At 43.9% G+C, this 18,152-nt stretch overlaps 5 protein-coding genes across 13 annotated transcripts; 2 read left to right on the top strand and 3 right to left on the bottom strand.

Moving 5' to 3' along the window:
- Nucleotides 1–62: 62 nt before the first annotated feature.
- On the top strand, nt 63–3,427 carry LOC6738116. The gene is made up of 3 exons (XM_002084894.4): nt 63–230; nt 281–3,118; nt 3,237–3,427. Exons 1-3 carry the CDS (start codon nt 209–211, stop codon nt 3,425–3,427), a joined length of 3,051 nt encoding a protein of 1,016 aa, XP_002084930.1. The 5' UTR covers nt 63–208.
- A 12-nt stretch (nt 3,428–3,439) lies between these two features.
- Nucleotides 3,440–14,616, bottom strand: LOC6738114 (centrosomal protein of 135 kDa). Of its 4 annotated transcripts, none has more exons than XM_016171506.3 (13): nt 14,354–14,615; nt 14,219–14,293; nt 13,707–13,833; nt 13,492–13,644; nt 11,999–13,394; nt 11,708–11,918; nt 11,533–11,648; nt 5,149–5,274; nt 4,849–5,002; nt 4,668–4,792; nt 4,210–4,477; nt 3,842–4,027; nt 3,440–3,744 (listed from the first exon to the last, which is right to left on the bottom strand). In XM_016171506.3, exons 1-13 carry the CDS (start codon nt 14,450–14,452, stop codon nt 3,583–3,585), a joined length of 3,198 nt encoding a protein of 1,065 aa, XP_016031947.1. In that variant the 5' UTR covers nt 14,453–14,615; the 3' UTR covers nt 3,440–3,582. The 4 variants fall into 4 exon arrangements, 2 of the variants coding, with proteins under 2 accessions (XP_016031947.1, XP_002084928.2); XM_002084892.4 differs by having other exon boundaries at nt 4,668–4,774; XR_005544013.2 differs by lacking the exon at nt 3,440–3,744 and having other exon boundaries at nt 3,892–4,027; nt 4,084–4,477; nt 14,354–14,616.
- On the top strand, nt 6,055–11,431 carry LOC6738115. Of its 6 annotated transcripts, none has more exons than XM_039293690.2 (5): nt 6,056–6,354; nt 8,295–8,732; nt 9,910–10,268; nt 10,360–11,029; nt 11,275–11,431. In XM_039293690.2, exons 2-5 carry the CDS (start codon nt 8,302–8,304, stop codon nt 11,297–11,299), a joined length of 1,485 nt encoding a protein of 494 aa, XP_039149624.1. In that variant the 5' UTR covers nt 6,056–6,354; nt 8,295–8,301; the 3' UTR covers nt 11,300–11,431. The 6 variants fall into 6 exon arrangements, with proteins under 6 accessions (XP_039149623.1, XP_039149624.1, XP_044778877.1 ...); XM_044922942.1 differs by adding an exon at nt 7,094–7,244 and having other exon boundaries at nt 10,360–11,431; XM_016169504.3 differs by having other exon boundaries at nt 6,058–6,354; nt 9,925–10,268.
- LOC27207423 (E3 ubiquitin-protein ligase RNF185) lies at nt 9,018–9,776 on the bottom strand. The gene has a single exon (XM_016183111.3). It carries the CDS (start codon nt 9,701–9,703, stop codon nt 9,224–9,226), a length of 480 nt encoding a protein of 159 aa, XP_016031955.1. The 5' UTR covers nt 9,704–9,776; the 3' UTR covers nt 9,018–9,223.
- A 167-nt stretch (nt 14,617–14,783) lies between the features above and the next one.
- LOC6738113 lies at nt 14,784–18,057 on the bottom strand. Its single transcript, XM_002084891.4, has 7 exons — nt 16,889–18,057; nt 16,667–16,824; nt 16,169–16,313; nt 15,690–16,097; nt 15,354–15,630; nt 15,190–15,296; nt 14,784–15,132 (listed from the first exon to the last, which is right to left on the bottom strand). Exons 1-7 carry the CDS (start codon nt 17,397–17,399, stop codon nt 14,837–14,839), a joined length of 1,902 nt encoding a protein of 633 aa, XP_002084927.1. The 5' UTR covers nt 17,400–18,057; the 3' UTR covers nt 14,784–14,836.
- Between the last annotated feature and the right edge of the window lie 95 nt (nt 18,058–18,152).

Here is an 18,152-nt window from a genome sequence, read left to right as displayed (position 1 = left end):
CTGTTTTGGGGAGTGGTTGGTATGTTTCATTTCTTCAGAAAACGTTGGCGATTCACGTTATTCGTTTTGTACTCGTATTAAAAATGAATTGCATTTCTATAAAATTAAATCAAAAGGCACAGCCTTAAACATCACAGAAAAATACCGATGAAATCAAAACGAATATATTTTCTGTGTACATTGATTGCGATCACGCCGAATAAAGTCTATGGAGAAGGAAACCAGTGAATGTAGGCAAACTATTTAAAAGTTGTCGAAAAGTATAGTATATATTTCACAGGTCCCAGTTATTTACTGAAGCGACAGGAGCGAGTCTCGGTCGAGGGACACCAACGGATCTACATAAAGAACACGCAGGTGACGAAGGTAAGGGAACTCTTCCGACGTCCGTTGGATAGAGTTTCCGGTTCCACCTCGATAAAGCCAAAAGCGCCGAGTTCATTTTCCTCTGTGAAAATCCAAGAAACTCTCCAGAAGGTGGAAGTCCTAAACGTGAGGATCGGCCATGAGTTAAGTAGGCTGGAGCGCTTTCGCAATCATTTTCTCGAAGTCAAAGAAGCTATGAACCAAACTCCGTCTCTGGAGAAGGCGGAAGTAAAAAACCTGACTTGGAGCCAGAGCCTGAAGGCGAATCAAGCGAAAGAGAGTCCTCTGTCCGTCAATAGGAGTCCTGCATCCGGTTCTCAGCAGAATGTTAAGTGGGCCAAGTGCCGCACCATCGGAATCGCAGTCACGAATAAGTCTCCAAAGGCCGATAAAAAAAGAGCCAGGGGAGGTTACTGTTGTAATTGTGATTATTGTACTCAAGGCATCCAATCTGTGTGCCAAAACCAGTATGGAACTACTCCCTGCTGCAACTGCTTGGGCAACTGCTCCGGCAACTGCGACATGGCGTATCATCAACACTTCTGTGCTTACGGTGATCTCAATGGAAGGACCCCGTCACCCCATCAGGGTACACAATTTGGAATATCTTATATCATGTATCCGCGTCCAACTTGCGGAAGATTAGTGACCGATTTAAATACAGAGGTATTTTGCCGCCACTGGAGTCCGAAAATCGAACGTGCTGTAGCACCAAAGGGGCGAAAGGATTGTGGAACTCAAGTTAAATGCCAGGAGAAAAGAAATCCCTCTAGAAGTGGAAAGGGCATTAATAGTAAAAAACTGGAATGTAATGTTAAGAGGGAGGCTACTTCACCAGTTCACAATAAAAGTAGAAAACCTGAGAAAGCGATAAAAATTGAGCGGAAGAAGGAGCACGAGTCTACCAAGGATCATGGACAAAAGAAATGCAGGCCGATAGACAGCCGTTTTCCGTCTTCGAAAGGAATCCCCTGTAAAGCTCAACCATCCAAGGTTTGCTCAGATGAACTTAAGGATGAAATCGATTCGCAAAGTTACCAAGATTATTTCAATCTGTATAATCAACAAAATTGCAAGCCTCCGGATCCGAATCCCTCATACACAAGAATGGCGGGTAAGGAAGATACGAGATTACCAAAACTTGAGGACACTAGTTTTTCAGATAGGATTACGGACCATTTTACGGAGAACTCATATTCATTTGAAGGTGATACTGAACATGATTGCTTGCGCTGCAAAGAAATAAGTGCTCACTACCAATTGGACGACATGGGATCTGGCACTTCCATTCCAGATGGTGTTCCATATCGGTGTTGTGATGAAAAAGTTTCTTATACCAATGGTTATGGTTATTCTGAGGAAATGGGGTACATCAGTCCAGATGCAATCCTACGAGTTAAGTCCCATATCGAAAGAAGCTTTCAAAGGAGCGGTGAAGCCACAAATGCAAATCGCACGCATGCCCAGCAATCCAAATCCTTGATGTCGAAGGGCAATAATTATAAAGCAGTAAAGTGGGAGCACTCCGAGAAGCGTGTGCGGCCAGATGCGAAGTGTGGTGATAGGCGAATAGAAACTCATCCCGTTCAGCGATCAGTTACAGTCCAATGCAGAGGACCCACCAGCTATACCTCGATACCTCCTCAGCATCCCTCAGCCAGGCATGAAACAAAGGACACCCAGACGGAGTGTTCGTGTCGGGAGAGGCCTACGCAAACAGAGTGGGATATCGGTATGGATAAAGGCTGTCAAGTGTGCCGGGAACACCAGCAGTTTCGGGATCAGCTCAATCCTGCATCAGCAGCTTCATCTCATTCCAAAAAGTGTCCCTCTAATTCAATGGCTACCATGGAAAGTGAAATTCCTAAAGCTGTGATGAAAAGCACGTATTTCGATAAAGAACATTGTGCTCCTGCCAGATCCACGCACGAATCTTCGAGCAATAGTAGAAAAAGATCAGATTACGGTCATGTCCATGAAAAGGGACACTCCGTGGTGGTGGATTGCAGGGAAGGTAGTCCAAGAACACAAGGAGAAATCCAGCACATTACCTATAAGCAGCCTGTTCCGCAACAAGTCCAGACTCTTCCATATAGTCCACGGACACCACCGCTATCTTATAGCCAGCATAAAAGTTATAAAAAAGAGTACATTACCCAGACTCATCCACAAGCTGGCGCAAGTTCTCGGAGCCACAGTCCATATAGAAATAGTTCTGTAGAAGATCTATCGTTGAGTTCTCATAAAAGTTCTAGGAAAGTTATAGCTAGTTCTTCTAGAAATTCCCGGAGCAGCAGTCCGTATAGAAATAATCCAGCTGAAGATCTATCGTTAAGTGCTCAATCACAATGTTCTCAGTGTCAGAAAAACTCTGAAGCCAAGTATATTCAAAATATACCCGATGACGATTCTTTCCAAATGGAAAGACAGCATTGCACCAATAACATACCCTCGAGATGTGTGGAGACTCCAACTGAATGTGTTTATTGTGAAGGAGAGCTTTCTGAACAGTCCTGTAAGCAGCATAGCCCAAGATCGTGTATGTCTTCCCCAAGACAACTTTCAGTTTTGGAGACAGTCTGTGAAAAGCGCACGCGAACAGTGACCTTCGAGGACGAGAACGGGGGCCTGACCCAGGAGGAGGATGTGAAGGAAAGTTGTCGCAGTCGCATCGATTGGGAGCGCGCCCTCAAATACCACACATCAGATCACGGCGATGAGACGGATTATACAGGAGCTAGCTCCACGTGCAGTAAGTAATTCGCTGAAGCTATTCCATGGGTGCTAAATATTAGGATGTATACTACTACATATTATTGTTACTTTAAGATACAAACACTTATTTTAAGGGGTATTACATTTCTCTTTAGGATCCAGCAGCTCTGCGGAGCAAACGTGCAATGAGTCCACCTGCGATGATGACTTCGCCAGCTGCGATGAGTCGCATCCGCAGACCAATCACATGCGAATACCTTCGTTTAATGGCTGTCCCTGCATGTACCAGACCTACATGAATCTGGCCACCATGTGCCAGAACGAATGTGGTGGCTTCATTCAATGAGAGAGTCCTCGATCCGAGATGACCGTGCCCGTCGTTGCATTAAATTTTTATTTAGTTTTGACAATCTTATATTTTTACAATTTCGATAACCCAGCCAAACAATAAATTTGAGATAACATATTAAATAAGAAGCGTATGCATAAATATACTTTCAATTAAAGAGTCTTCGATGGCACCCGGGGGCTGACCTCACGTGTCCTAGCCTGATTGTAACGATCATCGGCGAGATTTCGACGCAGATCGCTTACCTGCTGCTCAAACTTCTCAGCCAACTCCTCGTGGCGCCTACAGCGAACACGCTCCTTCTGCAACTGATCCTTTTGAGGATATATAATAATTATTATTTGAGTCATTAATTGGGGTTTTTAAAAAAAGGCTTTAGTAAAGCGGTAACCCTTCACTGCCGCAACTTACCAAAGTTTGCTGGAGCTGACGTTGCAGTCGGTCAATTTCATTTTTGGAGCTAATCTCATCGTCTTCCTGACGCTGCTGATCATTGTGCAAGCGCCCGAGCATGAGATCAGTGGTTTTGGTGGTGACCTGATTAATGGCCAAGCTCTGCTGAAGCTCATCCCGCAGTTTTTCGCATTGTTTTTCAAGCTGTAGATAAAATTATTGATGTAAAATTGAATAGCGAACCCATTAGAGCTACTTACAAAGCGCAATTTAGTTTGTTACATCTATATAGTTAGAGTTTGGTTAGAAAGCGAGGTAGACTACAGCAGAGTGTTCTAACTAGGATACAGATACGGAAAGTGATCCGGACCGGAGCTGAAGCTCACCTTTTTGCGATTTTCATTCACTTCATTCAGCTCCGCATTGAGTTTGCTTCTTTCCACATCGAGCTTATCACACAGCTCCTTGCGCGCCTCCAGATCCACCTTCTGGACACGGATGTCATCTCGGGCATTCTGCAGCTCCCTTTCCAGACAACGCACAGAGGCCTGGGCGGCGGTCAACTGCATTTCCATATCATGAAGAGCGCACTGGCGATGCTGCAGCTGTTCCTTCAGGCTGTGCACCTCGCACTCCAGCTCACAGATTTGTCGTCTGCGTAAAAACATATAATAATTGGTAATAAAATCTTATGTACATGCCAATTAATGCAATTAAGTACTTCTACATTTTATTGCGTGCTAAAACTAATTTAAAGTGTTATCCGCTGTACTTAGTTCTTTTGATTAGCAGCTCTTAGTTTCCAAGATTCTATTAAATCTTAAAAGAAATAAAAAAAACTCACCTGAACTCAACCGCCTCGCACTCCAGACTTTGGTTGTTACCCTCCAGGGTAGCGTGGCCCTGGGTTAGACAGTGGTACTGATCCAGCATATCATCGCGCTCCTTTTCCTTGAATTTAGAGGACACCTGTATAACCGACTCGAGAGATTCGACTTATGAACTAATTATGGTAATCAACCAACCTTCTGGATGAGCAAATCCTCGGCCTTCTTCACCTCCTGGACGTACTTGTGCAGCTGCTGCTTCATGTTGGACACCTGAAGCTCGGAGTCCGTCAGCTTCTTTTGCAACGTCCTGGCCTCCACTTGGGCATCGCTCAATTTGTCCCTCAGCCGGCTGTGGGGCAACAAGTTAGGTGTGTGTGTTCATTGGAAAATCATGGACAAAAAAAGCCCCCTAATGATCGGGGGGAAAAAAAGGTTTGTCCCAGCGCGGAAGCAGTTCTATGATATCTTCACCTCGCTAATGACTTTTTTGCTCACCAATTCTCTGCTATTGCCTCATCGCGACTGGCTTTGAGTGCCACAATCTGCTGGCGCAGCGTTTTACTTTCCGTCGAGGTCTCCGTCAGTTCTGAGTCGCGCTGCCGGTTCCTGTTGGCCAGTTTTCTGTAATGGTGGGACAGAGGGAATCGTTGGAAATCAATTGGAATCAATGCTAAAGGCGTAGCGCAATCAATGCCACTGTCTGCCAGAACCTGACCCTCTTCCGATGGCCATAAAGAGGGGTTAACTGAATAGGTGCACTACCAAAAAAAAGGCAAATTTTAGAAAGCAATAGATATATCTTTGGATACAAACAGCAGTTGGAATGCTGAGAAGTGAGTAGTAGTTTTTGCTTTTCAAAAAAGGTTCTAAAACGATTTTTAGAAAGATTTGAAACATTGTTTAATATTCCAGCTGAACTCTAGCTGATCTTTTGTAGTTTCTTCCTACAGATTCAAATAATTATATAACATAATGTTTTTGTACTTTGGTCAGCAAACATATATAATTCAAATGAATAGATTTAATTGTTTACTAAATCTTTGCGATAAAAGTAGCAATGAATCATGCTCAGTGCACGAGTGGATAGGAGTATCTAGCATTAACTACCCATGCCAGGCACGTAGCCACACACATCCGCACTTGGCCAGAAGCTCAAGAACACACGGCAGTCAAAGTCGCCATCGAATCGCCACAGCCACAGCCACAGCCGTATCCATCGCCGTCCGTCAGTCCGTCATTAAGGCTAAACAAAGTTCAAATACCCGTCACTGCCGCCGCTGACGCAGAGCTGAGATGGCCAAGATGGCTAAGAGAGAAACTGACATTTCGTTGTTACCTTTTTGGCCAAGGCGGTTAGCACGTTCACACACATCTATCTACTGGGCCTCACCTTTTGAAAGAGCGGATATGGGCAGCAAGAGCGGGCCATTCAAGAGCTGGCTCATGCCGTGAAAACATGGCCCAAACCATCATGGCTCGCTCAGACTTTTGTTACCTGCCCAAGCGAACGGACGCCGCGATCGCTTGGTTGCATCGGTTGGTCAGTTCAGTTCTGTCCTAGGGAACAACCAACCGTCTCAATCGAAAAAGTGTAGCGAATATCTGTGTTTTTGTTATTGTGCGTGATTGCTGAAACCAAATCAAAACAAATTGAGCCCTCTGCCAACCAGTTTGCACAGTAAACCAATCGAGTTGCAAAAGGTGCGATCGCAAATGAGGGTTCCATCCCAGCTAAGCCAGAATTAATACAATGTGGAAGAGGAAACCAAGAATATGTGCTCGAGTTAATTCTCAGTAGTCCATTGTTATCCCATATAAACAGCAGATTTTTACCTGATTTCGAGCCAAGTGTTGTTATTTTTTATCAAATAAAAACAGAAGTAGTTTTTATACTAGTGTATACAGTCAAGAGGGGATTTAGGAATAAAGCAATGGATGTGTTAAATCAGTAAAACAAATCAACACTTTATAGCTAAAAATAACTATACTTCCACATGGACTTCAAAGCATTATTTGCTGTTAAGCTTTATAGTCTATAAAGATCAATAAACTGAACTATATGGGTATATTAATTGAACAAAGCAAGAGAGCCCAAAATATATTCAACAATTTATGCAAGATTATAAAAAATTAACAAATGGACCCAACAATAAAAACCGAAAAAGCAGGGCAATATAAGCCCCCACAAAAAGTTTATAAAAAGCCTACAAAGGCTCCGAACAAATGTATACTGCAATTTTGGGTCATAATTGATAAGGGTTTCACTTGCAATTATGAGCCCATTAATTTTCTTAATTAGGTTTATAACGCAACCCTTAATAAATCAAGTTAGTAAGCTAACAAGCAAGTTGCGTGATTTAAAAAATGTTAGGTATAACAAAAGATCCGGGAAAGCAAGAATTATAAACAATTTTTAAAAGTTAATCTAACAAACTCCTAGTTAAACAGAAAATACACATAACAAACTATTATTTAAATCAAAGAAAATCCAGTTAGTGATGAAAGTATCTCAAGGATAATTAACAACATCATAGGATAAATCAAAAACACATACAAAACGAACAAGGAAACCAGATCAGCGAATCCAAAAGGTGAAACACCTAGAGCGGCTTAATTGATTTGTATAAAGGTGATCACATTAAATCCAGTTTCTGTGTGTTAACAACACAGCTTGCGAAAGGTGCCAATTCGAGTGGAGCAAATGGGCCGGAGAATCCCCAGTTGGCCAGAATGAAACGCTGACGTAGATGAAAAACCAGTTGCCAATGCAACCGCCGCCGGGTTAGCAGAGCGATCCAAACCGGGCCGCAAATCACGCAATCCGTACCGCCCAAGTGTGGCACCTTTCGTGTCCGGCGGCGGCGTTGTGGTGATCGCTTCGCTGGCTGTTTGTGGCTGCCACATGTTTCATCATCTTGCGGCCGGTTACATAAGATGGGCTAAGCGAGCAGTTGGAAAAGAGCAGAAGATTTCTGACCAGCGGTCGGCAGCTGAGGCGAAAAGAAGTCAAGATAAATGGGTATTTGGGTCATGGTTAACCGCGCGCGAACCGTTTACTGGTTTTCAGTGTTTTGGGTTTTTGGCCTTTTAGTTTTCATTTTTTTTTTTTCCTTTTTTTTTTGCGCTGCGGTCCGGCCAACATGATAATCAGTTGCCCCAAAGGGTTGGCTAATTCCAATTGGACCCGCTTTAAAACCCTACGCCGGTGCAGCGGTGAATTGATTTTTAAACAGCAGCGGACACAATGGAAAAGTCATCCATCATCCGGTTTAATGGTAGCTTCCACCCCCGATTTCTTGCAAAGAGCAGGGGGAAGGTCTACTCCAGCTCGAACTTAATTTAATTTAATGACTTAAATTAAAGTAAAGTCAATAGTTAATTTCCACGCAAACTATTCGTTATAAATGACCCTCAAAAATGCCACAATCTATTGATTATACAAATCGATTAATAATGGTCCAACACAATACAATATTATGATTTTTTGACACCTTTGTATTAATACATTCTAGATCTTTGAATTCTGATCTATAGTGTTTAGCATCTCGACCTAGAAAATGTAGTTTTCTGAAGCTGCATTGTAGTTATTTCCTGTTTAGATGTGTAGATATGTGTACTAATCAATCACTTTCGATTTTCAGATTCACCATGAGGCGTCGCAAAGTGCTCATCTGCTGGGCTGCTCTGCAGGCGGGCAGCTCCATTCTCACCTGCCTGCTTCTCCTACTGACCACCGGCCAGAATCCGCAGCAGGTGGCGGCCGGAATAGTGCCGCCTCCGTGGAGTGATCCCGCACAGAATCCGTGCGCCAGCATGTCCGGTGGCTGGCAGCTGCTGTACTGGGCACCTCTGAAGAAGTGCTTCAAGATCTTCACCCTCGGCTATCCGTGTCCGGCAACCATGGAGCTCAGTCCCACCGCAGTGAGTGCCAAGCGGAAGGATGCACCTGCAGCCGAGTGCCGCTGCCCTCCGGGAACTGCACTCAGTCCGCTTCACGAGAATGTGTGCTACAAGCTATACGAACGGGGACCCTGCCAACCCGAGGAGTACTTCCAACCCGTGCCGGATCAGGTCAGGAGGTGAGTTGAGTTCGGTTCTTAGCTCAAGCTATTTGAATTAAGCAACTGCCATGTTCGCATTTTCACTTCCTAAAGGTTTACAGGTTCTCTAGTCGTATGAAACTTTTGATTTCGATTGCAAAACTCGAGTTTCAACATTAATCATGAGTTTAGAGAAAGTTCTGGTGCACTTAAGCAATAGCGGAAGCATTCTACTTTGATATCTCGTTTTTATGCATAACGAAAGTTCATTTACTACTTCTCAAGAATATAGTTTTACTTTTACGACCCAACCTGTCGTTTTTAAAACCTAAAATGCAGTTTTGCTCCCCAGTGCAATTGAATATTTACTTTTCATTACATTTGCTTTACATAATGATACACAATACTAAAAAGATTGATGGCTAATTATCCGAAAACTTCACTGAACATAATTTGTAAAGAACCGACATCTTTCCGGCTATACTGATTTATCACCATCATGGTTTATTTTGATCTTATTCCTATTCTTGCTAATCTAAAATCATATAAATGGTGAGCATAATGGCCACGAAGAGAAACAACGTAAAAAGAAGTAGTGCGTTCTGCCCAGGAGCAGGATTGAGTGGCTCGTCAATATTCAGATTAAATGATAGGGCACCATAGGGAAAGAATATACAATAAATCAAGTACAAAAATAGTCCACATTCCACATCATTTTTGTAATCCGACCGAACGCCAGTTGGACGCGGCGGAGTTTTATTCCGCGGATCCTCCTGCCTTTTATCATTTCGTCCGTACACCGGTATTACTTTGCTCCTATCCACGCCCGACTTGCACACGGGACACACTGTGTGATCGGGTTTCGTCGATATCCACTGGTGCAGACATGGCCAGCAAAACAAATGACCACACATGCTGACCACGGCATTCTGGGCGGTGTCTAGACATATGTTACAATCGTAGAACGATTCATCTTTGGTGTCCATATCGAAAGTAATTTCAGCCGACATTGTTTCCGATGTGTGTGTTCCTAGCGCAGGTAATTTTGTTTAAGTCTAAGTCTAAATTAAAATGAAGTAATCTCAACAGTTCATGTGATATCAACAATAATCTATCAGACTTTCCATATTTTGAAAACTCTTTCGCTCCAATGGGTTCATATTCATATAGGATGATGTGCATCGTATATACCAATTAAAAGTTAACTAAACTATAGCCAAATCCTTTCCAGAACCGCCACCGGCAACCGTTGGGGTACGTGCAAGCGACCGCTGCATTGCCCGGAGGACATGCTCTTCTGGCCGAGGGACAACAAGTGCTATGCGAGGCATGGAAAGGGTCCATGCAGCCGGGGAAAACTTCTCGTTCGCAACGAGGAGGGACTGGCCGAGTGCCGCTGCGAGGATGTTGGCGAGTTGGCCACGTTCTACTATCCGGCGGAGGAGTCTTGCTATGAACACTACACCAAAGGACCCTGCTCGACGCCGGGTCACATCTTCTTGCCCGGCGGGCGATGCGACTGCCAGCGGCACTTGCCGCACTATCATGCTCCGCATCAAATGTGCTATGAGCTGGGTAGGATTGGGTTAAATATAACCTTGGAAATGCTGTTCCATATAAACATAATTTTCTTCTATATCGTATTTAATGTTTTCCTACTTTTCAGACACTCCTGGTCCCTGCCCACCTGGTCACATCTTCCGCATACCCGACGAGGTCCAGGAGACAACGGGCAGCACCCTGCAGCTTTTGCCACGTGCCCAGTGCCAGTGCAAGGAGGGCTATGTGCCCTGGAGCGATGGCATCTGCTATCGCCTGTACACAAGGGGTCCCTGTGGGCCCAATGAGTTCCTGGTCAACGGAACCAGCTGTGTGCGCAACTTCTGTGGCAAGAACCGCCTGTACTTCCCAGCGGAAGATTCTTGCTACAGAATTGGATCTCAAGGCCCATGTGCCCTACATCAGGTGGTGATCTTCGACTTCACCGCCAGGCCATCGATCGATGGCATCTCCTACAATGGAATGTGCGGTTGTTCCGGTGTCCTCACCAATCTGGATCAGCAGTGCACGGGAGAGGGAGCGGATAAGGAACAGAATATATGCGAGTCCACGCCCGGAATGGTGGAGATCAATGGGCAGTGCCACAAGCTGTATAGCCGAGGACCCTGCGGCGCGGGTCAGTGGCTGGAGCCACTGAAATCGCAAGCCACGAATGGCACCTCGATTTTGGTCCACGCCAGTCGGGCCAAGTGCGTCTGCCGGCCGGGTTACACGCCCTCGGAGTCGGATCAACGCGGCATGAGCAACTGCAGCGCTCCGAGTGTCAGCCTGGCGAGGTATTTAACCAACGAGCGACTCAACTCGAAGTTTCTCAATGATCTGCACCTTGGTGGGACCACCTAAAATCCCCAATCTTCAAGCTATTTTCTGTCTGGTTGTGATGACTTCTACTCTTCCACCGCATGCCCACCTAATTTTCCCCATATCACCCCTATTACCCTGTGTTTTTGTGTTGCATGCTCAGTGTTTATGGATCGATTCGATCACTTGTTATTCAATTAACCATTTTGTTCTCTTTTAGGTGGTTTTTAGAAATATTCGGTTAACGTGTTCGATAGGAAGAGACAGTGCCATTAATGTATTACATCGACTAATGTACGAGTTGTATTTAAGGAAAATCCCGATAAGGAAAATAAAACAATTTGAAAGACTAACAATATAGAGTCTAGAAATCAAAACATAACATATCTTTTCATTTTAGCAGGAAAATTGAGTAAATTATTCTACAAATCTTTGGTATCTGGTTCTAAAGCACAAACGAAAAAATTCTCACACTTACCGCAATTGATCCTCCAGGTCCTTCACATTCTGCTCTAGGGTATTCCGCTTTTCTTTGCAATCCTTTAGCTCATACTCCAGTTTGTATGCCCGCTCAGTTTTGGTATCCAATTGATGCTAGTAAAGCAGAACAAATAGTGTTATTATATCTAGCAAATAGAATGAGTTGAAGTTACCAGAAGCGTATCCTTCTCGTGTTCTAGCGATATGTAAGTCTGCCGCAGAGCTCCTATGTCCATGCGAAGTTGGGTAACCTCGCTGCGATTGGATTCCCGGCTGGAATCTAAGGTGCTGGCCCGAACATCCGCCGACTGTCGTTGATGCTCGGCCACCAAAAGTTTACTCTGATACTCCGCTATGATGCGCTCGTTTTGATCGTTAAGCATGCTGCCAATAAATAAATAACAAATTAATAAAAGATAGAAATAAATGATAGCCCATCTGTAAGCAGTTCCATTGTTACTAACGTGATTTGACCATTTTCGTCCTTTAGTTGGTCAATTTCGGTTTGCATGGATGCCACACGCTGCCTCATCTGCACCAAGTCCTCCTTAAGCAGCGCCAGATTCGTTTCAGATGGCAGACGAGCCGAGTTAAGTTCCCGATTATCGCGTTCCATTTGCCGCAGACGGTCGTTGAGCTCTTCGTTTCGCAGGCGCAGCGCCTGCAGCTCATCGGCATGAAGTTGAACAGTGCTCAGTTGCTTCTCCCTCAGGGTATCCCGCTCGCAACGAACCCTTTCAAGCTCGGACCTGGCGCAATCCCGCTCCCGCTCCACCCTTGCAATGGCCGCCTGGACGCAGTCACTCCTATTGCTAGTTACGGTGGAGGTAACAGATGAAGCTGTGGGGGGCGGCATTGTCTCATACTGCACACTTTTTGTTGGGGAAAATTGATGCTTTCCTCCATGAAACAGTTCAGATCGCAGGGCCTTTAACTCCTCGTCCTTTGATGTAATTTGGGCATGCAAGAAGGCGATCTCCGACTCGGAACCGGACTTGCTCATCAGACGCAGGTATTCCTTCTGGAAGAAGTCCCGCTCTGATGAGAGGCGTATTTTCTCTTCATCCAGGGTGACGTTGGAATGCTTATTCTGATCTTTGAGCTCCTTCTGCAGCTCTATTATCTTTGCTTGCATTTTTTGAATTTTCTTCTTATGCTTTTCATTTGTGGCCTGTAGTTCCTCTTCACGACGAGTCAAAAGATTCAAGCGTTCATTAAGATTATGCTTGTCACTTTGGTTGGAAGCAAAGCCACCGGCCAGTCGGTGATCCTTTCCCTTCTTCTTAAGCTCCAACTGCAGTTGCCTAAGTTCCAATTCCTTGGCATCGATCTCCGCATTGGCCTGCTGTTCCACTTGCAAAGCAGCTTCCTTGAGCTCCTCCAGCTGCGTTTGGAGCTTCATTTTGTCCTCCTCGGAGCTTAGAGCCCGCTGCATGGCATCGTGCATCTTGTCCTGGAATTCTCGAACTTGCATCATTAAATCGCTCTTCTCGCGTTGCAACAGATCGATGTCCTGGGAGAGGGCGCCCACGTCCTTGTAACAGCAATCCTTGGCCAAAGCTCCTAGAGGACGTCCTCCTGCTAGCATGTCGTTTAAGCGGCGAATCTCTCGATTTCTGGCCTCCACTTTGCGCTTGAAGAACTCCAGTTGTTCTCCGGCTGCCGTAAGTTCGTTCTGCATCTTGTCTAGCTCCTCCTGGCCACTGGTTTGCGTGACTGTCACACCGTCTTTGGTCGTTGTGGTGGTCTTCTGGAATACCCCAGCATTGCATTTTGTGCATTTAAGAGCACTGCTGTTGGTGCCCAGTGTAGTTGGCAGCACAATGCCCGAACGAACTGTGGTTATAAATGGTTTTTTGCCTGGAAAGCAGATTATTTTAATAAAACGAATGTGAATCAAATAGAGATCGTATCTCAGGAAGGTCCAATTCTACTTAAATATCTTTCTTAGACCTACTCAGGCGTCCAATGCCAGCTGACGGCTTTTTGTTCGTGACCGATGAAACCATTTGCTTGGTGAGCAAAGCGTCCAGTTGGCTTTGTAGCCCATCGTTGTGGCTCTGCAAGTGCTGCTTATCCAACTCCAGATTTCGGATCTTGCGCTCGGACTCTGAAAATGTGTTTAAGGCACTGATGTAGTTTAAAATCAAACTAAAATCGATTAGAACATACCACACAGGCGCAGCTCGTAGTCCTCCCTGTCCCTCAAGAACTGGAGATGCAGTTCATTGCACTCGGCCAGCAGGCGAGAGTTGTCACACTTGTATGGTTCGACACCCAGCTCCCAACAGGTCTTTTCCTGCCAAAAGGAAAACCACAACAGAAGGATTGCTTAGCAACCAATTGAAAACCACAACATATAAGAAAGAACGTAAGCTCTAAAAGCCAACGTGTTAATATCCTTGCAGGTATTTCACGTTCATTTTTAGGGATTTAAATTAATTGTTTAGTCTGGCGTATATAGAATAAGAATACTGAAAAGAAACATCAACTATGGGTTTCTCATGGGATCCTTACAATTATAATCATATTTATGTCACAGCTATTTCTATATTGACAAATTCTTTTTAATCCTAACAGCACCAACCTCAATCTCTTCAGTAAGAAATTGTTATAATATTATAGTTACACATATATGATCGAGATAAACCCAAAAGTCTTGTACTCCCTATTGGTATACCCACCTCCAGCAGCTCGGCCACCTTTTTCTTCGTATCCCTCAAACATTCCGTGGTCTTGATTAAGTCCCCGAAAACAGCCTGAAATGTAAATGTACAGGATTATGCCAAAAATTTAATATTACAGGGTATGAATGTCACCTGAACCAGTGGAATGGCCAAGACGGGCAGCGTCTGTGTGAAACCCATGATGTCCAGTTTGCAGCGAAGGTCTTTGAAGTCGCCATCGTTGATATTCATGGGAAAACACTAATAACAGCAAAAAAATCACAAGTTTTTTCCTAAGTGCCCTAAATTTCAGAAAATGCGCAATGAAAACAATGCTATTCAATCAAATCAAAACAAAACCGGACTTCAACCGATATTTACTTAAACATATCGGTTATCGAATGTGACCATCACACCTCAGCAGAGAAAGCAATCGAAAACTTGTTTTAGTATTTTATTATCGTATGAAAAATACCGCCGATTTTCCAGAAAAAACGTTATATTCAAAATAAAATGTAAAAGCTGAAAAAAATTATATTTTAAGATTGTACCAGTCTTTGATGAATAATTGACCTCGTTCAAATCAGAATGGTTCCATATTGGTGTTTATTAAAAAACTAAACTGTGGATCTACGATTAGTCAACAACAAAACAGTAAAAGTTCTTATACATAAAAGGCGCTTCATTATCTGATATAAAATTACGTTCTGGCTTTTCCGAGGAAAACGGATTTACAGTTGGTGGCATTACGACATTTAAATGCCGATTCGATTGGTTGATAAATTGAATCATGTCCAAAGGGGCCTCGTATTTTGTATAGGAAGTAACTACGATGGGGCAGTTGAGATTAAGTGCGGCTTGAATGGTATCTGGCCAAGTATCCTCCAGAGCGAAACCAGTTGATCGGTACAGACCGCAGTTAAAGAAGCAAACTATGAATTTATGTATAATAATTATTATTAGTTTTGGTTAAATGAGTGTTAACTTACCTAAATTCGGCTGAAGAAAGTGCGCTTCTTTGCAGTAATCGTGATATAAACTATTCTCAAAATGATAGTTAACCGTTCTCTGGGCTTTTCTGCAGAAACGGCAGCATCTAAATAGATTGATAATCTTTAGAAAAATGTTTAAACTTTTAAAAGCAGTGTCTCACTTGATTTTCTTAAGCTGCTCAAAGGATATATTGTTAGGATTAAGTTCAGGTCCAACAAAGACCACATTCAGAGTTTTCACCGCTGGCGTTATGTGGAGCAGGAAGAGTTCCCATTTCTGCAGCATATCCGCCTCGAATTCGATCTCGGCTCCAATTAAGTGAAGAGTCATCTCCTCGCAGTTTCTGAGGCGCTCGCAAAGTTTCAGGGCAAACCAGGCAGTTAATGGGCCAGTGGACACCTGGGTAAGTGCTGCGTACTCACACTCGTTGGTAACATCTTTAATAAGTATATTAATGCATAATAATAAATTCCTAGAATACTTTGTGTTTACTTACTAAAGCTTAGCTTCTTCATCATCTGCTTGGTGTTGGAGCAAGCCATGGGCAGCTCCCTAAGAATCTTACTGGGCAGAGATGGCTCCATGCGGCCGAACTTTTCCTGAAACATGATGAAGGCCTTGAAAATCTGGTAGGCTCCACACCACTTGGCGTGCTCCTTGCCTCGGTGCTCCGGCTTATCCCTGCAGAAAGCCAACTCGCCACATCCTCCGCACATGGATAGACGTTTAAAGCGATGCTCCCGGCACTTTGAGTCGGCACAGATCAGTGGGAATAGGAGCAACTCCCTCTCCGTTGCGCTGAGCTGACGATTCATCTCCTTCTCCACCTGGCGAATGCACACGATCCGGTAGGAACGGAACTGTTCGTCACTGAAGTCGCCGCACTTGTAGAACATCTCGTGACCTGCATCCGCCACACCAAAAATTGGCAATTAGTGTGATTTATGAATTTATGAATCGCGGAAAGACACTCACCATTGCGATCCACCGTCTGGCGCAGGGCGTAGCATAGCTGGCGGTGCTCCTGGTCGTCTTTCATGTGCCCACTGCTGCAGTAGTAGCTCAGTCCACAGCGGGAGCAGGGTATACGATTCTGGGCGCACAGATCCGACTTGCAGAACTGATGAGCGAGTATAATAAAAGGATTAGTAAGATAAAAATGCAACACTTATCCTATAAAATCAAATTGTATAAAAATCTTATTAATGTGCCCTTTAAATTTGTATATAAAAACAAGAAAGTAAGCTATAGCCGACTTCCTCGACTATCAGATACCTGTTACTCATCTAGCTGGTATGCCACCAGTAATGGGCATATCGATAGAAATTAACAAGAAACCATTTTACCTGTTACATACTTTTCAACGAATCTATTACGCCCTTTTCCTCTAGGAGTAAAGGGTATACAATTGTACTAGTTGGAAACTGTAGTGTCTTCAGCATTTAAGCCCAGTTTGTAAAGAATACTACCTACATTGCACAGTGAGGCCATAAAGTATTGCCTTGGCTTATAGATGTACTCCACATACTCCTCCACTTCCTCATCGGATGACTCGACATCGCTGGGCGGCGCTTGGCTGAAAAGCTTTCCAAGATTGCTGAATAAGGCGGCTGCTGGGGATTCACCAGATCCTATCAAGCAAATTTAAGTTATCTTGAATTGTAAATACTTCTTAATAATAATCTAATCACGAACCCTTTGGCAATTTGCTGCCCAAGCACTTGAGCAGATCATTTATTTCCTCTTCTTTGGAAATTCCAGATGCCTTGGCTTCTGTTTTGACTTTTGGAGTCACTGAAGCACTCGAAATCTTTGGTTTCTTCTCTTCACTTTTGATTTCCTTTGGTTGGGTAACTATTTTGACCGGATCAGTTGATGGCTTATTTTCACTGGATGGCACAGCACTATTTTTGGCCAATAATTTCCTACGTAACAGTTGCTGTATCAGCCGGATTGTATCGTTCTCTTGCGGATTTTCCACTTGACCAATTTGTGATAATGATTCAAGCAGAGGGTTTGCACTTGTAAGTAAGAAATTTTCCATCGGAGGTTTACTTTCTATAGAAGTTGCCGCTTTTGAGCCATTACTTTCGAGTGGAGCACTTTCATCTGGAGATTCCCCCTGATCCTGCTGCACCTGGTTGATCTTGTTGCGCTGGCGATTCCGAATCCTTGGCTTCTTTTTGTGGACCCCCGACTGATTCATGTTAGCTGCGTCTATCCTATTTCGAGTGCAAAATTAGCCAGAGCACGTTGCTCAATTGAACGAACAATGAAGAATGCGCATTGTTCTTGGTCGGGAGTCTTGCGGTCCGCCTCGATTCAATTGGCCGCTAGCCATCGCTTCTCATCGCGGCCGCAAGCCCAAATGTATGCCCTGTCTATTTTTGTTGGGCACGGGCCTGACGATGTCTGACAACGCCAGCCGGTATCTGAATCCGCATCCCGCATCCGAATCTCAATCCGCATGGGCTAGCGTCCATTATTATTCTCGAGTACCAGCGTTTGATTAATTCTCTGCCTATCTCAACTAATTGCGTCAACAAGCAGAAAATTACACTGAAGTCCACTCTGTGGTGCTCTTTAAAAATATAGTTCTTGACAGATAAGGGATTAATATTTTTGTAACAATTTTCAAAAACAGGCATTTTTTTAATAAGTTAATGTCTAAAGACTTCAGATCAGTTGCCAAAAAGTTAATGGCACCGCGTATTGATGGAATTGTCGTTTAAAATAGAAGGAATTATTTTCAAAACATATTTGACACTTTTCGTGGTGACAAAAAGCTTTAAGTTATTTTTAAAACAATTTGAAATGGAGTGGGCGGAAAAATCCTGGGTGTGGGTTGCTGCGGTTGCTGCTGATTTTTTTCCCTGTAATGAAACACTCGGGATCGACTTCACGAGAATTCCGGTCTTTATTCGCGCACTTGTAACTTAAGACTACCTTAACATTAACA

This window comes from Drosophila simulans, chromosome 3L (assembly GCF_016746395.2).
Source record: "Drosophila simulans strain w501 chromosome 3L, Prin_Dsim_3.1, whole genome shotgun sequence".
NCBI classification, from domain to species: domain Eukaryota; kingdom Metazoa; phylum Arthropoda; class Insecta; order Diptera; family Drosophilidae; genus Drosophila; species Drosophila simulans.
Note: the sequence above shows the minus strand (reverse complement) of the source record. Positions and strands in the feature narration are given on the sequence as shown.